General features: G+C 44.2%; 1 protein-coding gene across 1 annotated transcript; it reads right to left on the bottom strand.

The window, feature by feature from the left end:
* Positions 1 to 6,423: 6,423 nt before the first annotated feature.
* Positions 6,424 to 7,212, bottom strand: LOC138897469 (uncharacterized). Its single transcript, XM_070183439.1, has one exon. It carries the CDS (start codon positions 7,210 to 7,212, stop codon positions 6,424 to 6,426), a length of 789 nt encoding a protein of 262 aa, XP_070039540.1.
* Between the last annotated feature and the right edge of the window lie 363 nt (positions 7,213 to 7,575).

The raw sequence follows: 7,575 nt of genomic DNA, 5'->3' as shown, positions 1-7,575 counted from the left end.
TGGGTACCACCTAGGGTTGAAGGTTCAGACTAATGGGTCCAGAAAATATTGGACGTCACTATGCCCGAGACCCGCACGTGGAAAGAACTGTCCCTGAAATATGGGTGGAAGGCCAAAAATCATGATAAATTGAACTCACCTTGTCTTTATTTTTCGTCTAAGGAAGTTGATTAACCTTTCTTTATTGTTGAATTCAGGTCTACCCCAGAGCTCAGTTGTCATCCCCGAGGAGGACGTTTTGGCTAATCCTGCTGACGCGGCAAGGCTGCTGCAGGAGGCTTTTACAGGAACAGGTGTCTCCGAGCCTGCTTCTGGTGCAAGTGCTTCTTCTCGGAGTCCCCGGTCGGAGAAAAAGCAACAAAAAAAGGATACGTTTATCCGCGGTTGAGGGAACAAATAAAAAGGCAAAGAATGTAGAGCCTGAGTCGTCTTCGGATGTTGTGGTGATGAACGACGCGCCCGAGCCGGTACCAGAAACCGTGGTGATCGACGATAATGTAGAAGCCAGTGATGATGAGGCTTCTCTACATAGAAGGCGACGACCTTCATCAACTCAACAGAATGCTCCATCTGTTGAGTTAGCTACACCAACCGAGGATGGTACCTTGGCACTCTGGAGGAGTTTGATGTGGTGGACGATGCCAACTCACGCTTCCGAGTCCCAGCTGCCATGCCCGGTACTTTAGGGTTAAGTACCAGGCCTCTTCCTTCTTCGGTTGACGAGCTACAATCAACCAGCACTGCATCTACCGCAGCTGCTTCTCACCCCACAATGCCATCTGCTTCATCTCCCTCTACTCCAACTCTGCCTTTGCCACCAGCAATCATTATTTCTACCGGCCGCAACTATTCGAGAGGAGGATGTCCCTCTTCCCCAGTCCCCAATTCATTGGAACCTGGGGCAAAATTATGCTGCCCCCTCAGAAGATCCCCAAAGGAGGAGAAGTGCCACCCTCTTGGTTTCCACTGGATGCAATATGTTGTCTCGGTCGGTGGAACTTGCTAACTATCTGAAGCCCCTGGCTTCAGAGAAAGATTGGGAAAAGATACAAACTCTCTCGGGAGAGTGTTTGTTGAACAATGCCATGCACAACGCAGCGGCGGTATAGTCTTTATTTTCTCTGTTGTTTCTTCTACTTGTGTTATGGCAAGGTTTTGAATTTGCATTCTTGTTTTGCAGGCCAACTTCCTTGCTTCTGAGGGCCTTCAAAGGCTGATTCGTGATAAAGAGGAACTTACCTCCGAGAGGGATCAACTTTTGGCCGAGAGGGACCAAACTGTTGCTCGTTTCTCAGATCTGGAAGCTCGAGCTGCTGAGACCGTTGAATTGGAGGCTCGGTTGTAGTAAAGCGAGCAAGAAGCAGTGATCCTTAGCCAAGACGTTGCCCCATTGAGGGCTCAATTTGAAGAAGCTAGGGCCAAATGTGTTGTAATTCATAATGTCGTTCTTGCAGCATCCAATCGTGAGGTTGCCTCCACTGAAAGATTGAATAATTTGGAGACGGCCTTAAACCCCAAAGTTGAAGAGCCTGTTGTTGCTGCTAGAGCAAAGTACGCCCAATTGGAAAAGAAACATAAGAAAACCTTAGAGCATAATAAAATTTACAGCTCCAATGTCCGTGATTGTGATGCCAGCCTCCGATCCATGAGATTCGCACGAGATAACCTCTCTACTGAGGTCAGCCAGCTCAAAGGAGAACTTCCGCACCGAGCGGCTTCCTTCATTGTTGAAAAAATATATGTTTTGTACAACATGAGGAGAAAAACCTTGGAAAAGGCCAAAGCAAGTGTCATTGACTTTGATGCTGAAATTGCTTAGGCTCGCGAGCTAGAGTTAACTGCAAAAATGGGTATTCCGACCGGACTGATGCTACCAATTCTTTTGGTTTCAGTTCTGAGTTCTTGGGAACTGAAGAGGAGTCGGAAGGCAATGATGCTGAAGGCCAAAATGACTAAGGCCAAAATATCGAACCGGCGGTGGATCCACCCACTTCTCCTGCGGGCATAGATGATTATCTTCCTCCGAGTTTCGGAGATGCAGCAGCTTAATTTTTCCTTTTCAAACTTCTGTACTTGTGTTGTTTGGCACATTTATTGTAAATAAAAACACTTTTTCGTTCAAGTAACATATAAGCTTTCCTTTTTGAGTACTTTCGTTTAAATATTTGCGCAAGTTTGCTCTTTGCGTCTTTTTTTGTTTAAGTGTTTGCGCAGGCTTTACTGCTTGCGCCTAATTGTGCAAGGCTTTGGGTGTATTTTTCCCCGAAAGCATTTGGATTTTGGGCACAAGTTCTTCCGAAACCAACCCTTTATCATGAGGTTTTTCATAAGAGAGGGCCCTCTTATGTTTACGGTGCTCTTGAAGAGGACGTCTCCTATTCATTATGGTACTAGCAATTGAAGTACTTGTTTAACTTTCAAATAATAAAATCAATTCATCGTTCAGATAAGAAACAAGATAGAAACAAAAGGACTTTACTTTATTCCTTCCATTTTTAAAAGATCATAAGCATTCGTTGTGCTAAAAAGTAATTGCCATTTCTTGTGGTTAACTTGTACAACTTGTTTCTACGGGGCTGGCCACGTAGTCCCCGGTCTCGATGATACAACTGTGTTTTTGGATTTTGTATTTCGGTCAAAGTGACAGTCACTGTTGTCGTATCCTCATATAATCCCCCCCCTTCCCCCACCAGTGTTTGAATGCGAAGAATGCAAATTTGAACACTGGAAGTTTTACACCTTCGAGGATTCCACTAGTGAATTGCTAGATAACCTTCAGTTTGATAACAAACTTCGCTTCCCCTTAGGAATTTATGCTATCGAGCCAAAGATTATCTAAAAATCCCCTAGTGGCTTGCACTTATGAACGGTCGGGTAATCTCTATTCAACAGCAAACTTAATCTTCCCGGTAGGAACTTTGCTATCGAGCAAAAGAATTCTCTATTCAACAGCAAACTTAATCTTCCCGGTAGGAACTTTGCTATCGAGCAAAAGACTATCTAACCGCTCCATAGTGGTTATTTGCTTGTGTGCCTTATCATTTGAAGGTCTTATTGTTGAAGCTTCCTTCGTAGTATACTTTCTGTTTCTACCTCGTTAAAAACTTTGCCAGAAAAACCCAATTGGGACAAACACTGGACGAAGGGAAAAAGAGTGCAGCACATACTTTTAGTATAGGTGATGTTCATCAATAATAGTATCTCTTGAGGTGTGCCACGTTGCATTTGCTTGGAAACTTTTCTCCATCTTAATTCTCTAACTCGTATGATCCTTTCTCGGTGACAGCTGAAACCCGATAGGGGCCTTCCTATGTTGGACCTAGCTTTCCTGCATTAAGCTCCCGGGTAAACTGAGTTACTTTCCTTAAAACCAAGTCTCCTACTTTGAAATATTGGATGTTGGCCCTTCGATTGTAATATCTCTCTATTCGCTGCTTTTGAGCCTCCATCCTTATATGCGCCAAGTCCCTGCGTTCATCGAGCAGCTCCAAATTGACTAACATTGCTTCATTGTTTGCTTCTTCATTTGCCCAGAAATACCTCAGGATAGGTTCCCCTACTTTCACCGAAATCAGGGCTTCTGCCCCGTACACAAGAGAGAAAGGAGTCTCCCCCGTACTCAATTTGGCTTTTGTTCGGTACACCCATACTACACCTGGCAGCTCCTCGGGCCATTTACCTTTAGCCGCTTCCAATCGTTTTTTTGAGATTTTGTATGATCACCTTGTTCATTGATTCTGCTTGGCCATTTGTGCTCGGATGATAAGGTGATGATGTGATCCTTTTGATTTTTAAGTCTTTAAGGAACTTCGTGACCTTTCCACCTATAAATTGTGGCCCGTTATCATAAGCTATCTCTTTGGTATCCCAAATCTGCAAATTATATTCTCCCACAAGAAATCTACTACTTCTTGTTCGCCAATCTTCTGATAAAGACCTTCTTCAACCCACTTAGAAAAATAGTCAGTTAAAATCAAAAAAAATCTTACCTTACCGGGAGCCAGTGTCAACGGTCCAACGATATCCATCCCCCACTTTATGAATGGTCATGGTGACAAAACCGAGTGCAGCGGCTCTATCGGTTGATGTACCAACAGTGCGTAGCATTGACATTTATCACATTTCTGAACATAAGTCGTGGCATCTTTCTCCATCCAGGGCCAGTAGTATCCTGCCCTAATTAACTTCAGCACCAAGGAATCTGCGCCCGAGTGATTTTTGCAGATTACTTTGTGGACTTCTCGCAAAACATAGTTAGTTTCGAAGGCTCCCAAACATCAGGCCAATGTACCTTAGAAAGATCTTCTATATAGTTGACCTCCTTTGAAACTATATCGCACTTCCTTAGTGCGTAGCGCTCGAGATGCCTTGGGATCTTCATGTAGTTTCCCATGTTCGAGGTAGTCAATAATTTCGTTTCTCCAGTCCCAGTCCAAATTAGTCGCGCTTACCTCGTAATAGCTATTTGCATCTATCGGAGTCCGATACTTTCATTTCTATAGACAAACCAAGGTTAGCTAGCGCATCTGCTTCTGCATTTTCTTCCCTCAGGATATGCATGATTGACCACTCCCGGAACTGAGCGAGCAGAGCCTGAACCTTCATTACGTATTGTTGCATACGTTCCTCCTTGGCTTCAAAGATCCCGTAGACCTAATTTACCACTAATTGGGAGTCGCATTTGATTTCTAGGACCTCAGAGTCCAGTCTCCCGGCCAATTCGAGCCCTGCAATCAAAGCTTCATACTCCGCTTCATTGTTATTCAGAGGAACAGTTCTTATGTCCTGCCTTGGGGTTTCTCCCGAAGGCGTAGTTAATACTATGCCGAGCCCGGACCCTTTCACATTGGAAGCTTCATCCATGAACAAGGTCCAAACTCCTGATGTCAATTCCAACACCATTACTGCTTCTTTGGTAGCCAAAGGTAAAAGTCCTGGACTGAAATCGGCCACAAAGTCGGCCAAATCCTGTGACTTAATTGCAGTCCTAGGTTTATATTCTATGTCAAATTCGCTCATTTCGACGGCCTATTTGGCCAACCTACCTGAGAGTGCAGGCTTATGAAGAATATTTCGCAAGGGAAAAGTGGTCACCATAGCTATCGGGTGACATTGGAAATAAGGTCTTATCTTTCGAGCGGCGACTACGAGGGCTAAGGCCAATTCCAGATGTCGGTAGAGAATTTCTGCTCCCGTTAAAATTTTACTAACGTAGTAAATATGAGATTGTGTACCTTTGTCCTCACGGACTAAAACAGCACTTACCACAACCTCCGAGACCGCTAAGTATATCAGTAGTTGTTTGCCTTCCTCCGATTTTGACAATAACGGAGGACTTCACAAATACCTTTTCAGATCCTTCAAAGTCTACTGGCATTCCGGTGTCCACTAAAAGTTATTCTTATTTTTGTGAAGTGCAAATAAATTATGGCATTTTTCCGAAGATCGGGAAATAAATCTTATCAAAGTGGCTTCCATGATTTTCCCTATTTCCATGTAAATTTCCATGATTTTCCCTATTTGCTTTTCAAACATTTTTTTCATGAGCCGTTGATAAGTGGCTCCAACATTCTTTAGCCTGAAGGGCATCACATTGTAACAATATGTGCCGAAATTCGTAATAAACGAAGTCTTTTTCTTGATATTCCGAGTTCATTTTGATTTGGTTGTACCCGGAGTAAGCATTGAGGAAACTCATTAAATCATGCCCAGTCGTTGCATCAATCATTTGATCAATGTTTGGCAATGGGAATGAGTCTTTTGGACACACCTTATTTAAGTCCTTATAATCTACGCACATGCGAAATTTATTATTCTTCTTTGGAACTGCTACTACGTTAGCTAGCCAGTCAGGATACTTTACATATCGAATTGAACCGATATCAAGCAAACGAGTTACCTCTTCTTTGACAAACTTGTTTCTTTCCTCGGCAATAGGATGTTTCTTCTGCCTTACCGGAGGGATGCTGGGATCCAAGCTTAGTTTCTGTATGGCCACTTCTAGCTAAATACCTGTTATATTCGCATGCAACCACGCAAAACAATCGACATTAAATTTAAGGAATTCAATAAACTCATACCTGAGTTCGGGGTGCAGTCCTATATCCAAGTGGAACTTCCTCTCCAAGAACTTTTCGAATAATCCGAATGTGTTGCGTCCGTCTCTTCTGGTACCTGTAAATACCTTGGCACCTGATAGGATTCTGGCTACTCTTCCCCCTAGTTGACTTCGCTCGGCTCGAGAATAGGCGCTGGTTCCTGTAATTGCTATGTCGCATGCTCCTTCTCTTTGCTACTGGAGACTGAGATTGAATTCATCTCCCTTGATGCTAGTTGGTCACCTCTTATTTGATTAATTCCCTCAGGAGTTGAGAATTTCAACAACTGGTCATATGTTGATGGTACAGCCTTCATCTCGCGCAACTACGGTCTACCTAGGATAATATAGTAGCCCATATCGCCATCCACCACCTCGAAAAGGGCAGTCTTTGTCACCCCTCCAGCATTCGTGGGCAGCAGGATCTCTCTTCGAGTTGCCACACTTGCTAGGTTAAACCCGGTGAGGAGCTTCGTGGCTGGAATGATGCTTCCGGTAAGCTTGGCTTTCTCCAACACCCTCCATTGTATGATGTTGGCCGAACTTCCTGGATCCACCAGAACACGTTTAATTTGAAAATCTAAGACATTTAAAGAGATTACCAGGGCGTCGTTATGCGGTAGCAGCAGTACATCCACGTCTATCTCTGTAAAAGTAATGTCGTCTTCAATAACTTCCCGGAGTCTCTTGATGTGGGTCACTGACACCTTCGTCCTTTTTGCCGCCGAGAATGTAACCCCATTAATCTCGTTCCCCCCGAAAATCATGTTGATTGTCAGGCGTGGGGGATGTTTCCCTGCTTTTGAAGGATCCGTGTTATCACGATTGCGACCGTAGTTGTTTTTAGCCCGGTCACTTAAAAATTCTCTGAGATCGCCATTTTTTAACAATGTCGCCACCTCTTCGCGTAGATGTCGGCAGTCCCCAGTCCGGTGACCGTTTGTCCCGTGGTATTCACACCACAAATTAGGATCCCTCTGGCTAGGATCAGATCTTATTGGCTTCGGGAATCGTGCTTCTTTAATGTTCCTCATAGTCGACATCAGCTCCACTAAGCTGACGTTCAAGTTGTATTCGGAAAGCCTGGGGTAGGAAGAATCTCGAGAACCTGACATTTCCTTGTCCTATAACGACCTATTGTTTCGGTCGTTATCAGCTCTCCTATCGGTAGCGAATCTATCTGTCGATCAGAAACCTCTGCCACATCATTCGGTCCGTTCATAAGGCAAAAACTGACTCCTCAAAGACCGTCGATCTGTGTCAAAATCATATTTCGATTTCTCTTTATTCTTCTCCCGGTCCCGACCCTTAACTGACGCCGAGAAACTGAGCCGATCATCCTCAATCCTTATCGTTGACTCGTACCGGTTGTGAACATCCGCCTAAGTTGTTGCCTGGAACTCGAGCAAACTTTCTTTCAATTTCCAGGAAGCGTCGGAGCTTCTTGGATTCAGACCTTTGGTGAATGCTTCAGCCGC

This window comes from Nicotiana tomentosiformis, chromosome 8 (genome assembly GCF_000390325.3).
Source record: "Nicotiana tomentosiformis chromosome 8, ASM39032v3, whole genome shotgun sequence".
NCBI classification, from domain to species: domain Eukaryota; kingdom Viridiplantae; phylum Streptophyta; class Magnoliopsida; order Solanales; family Solanaceae; genus Nicotiana; species Nicotiana tomentosiformis.
Note: the sequence above shows the minus strand (reverse complement) of the source record. Positions and strands in the feature narration are given on the sequence as shown.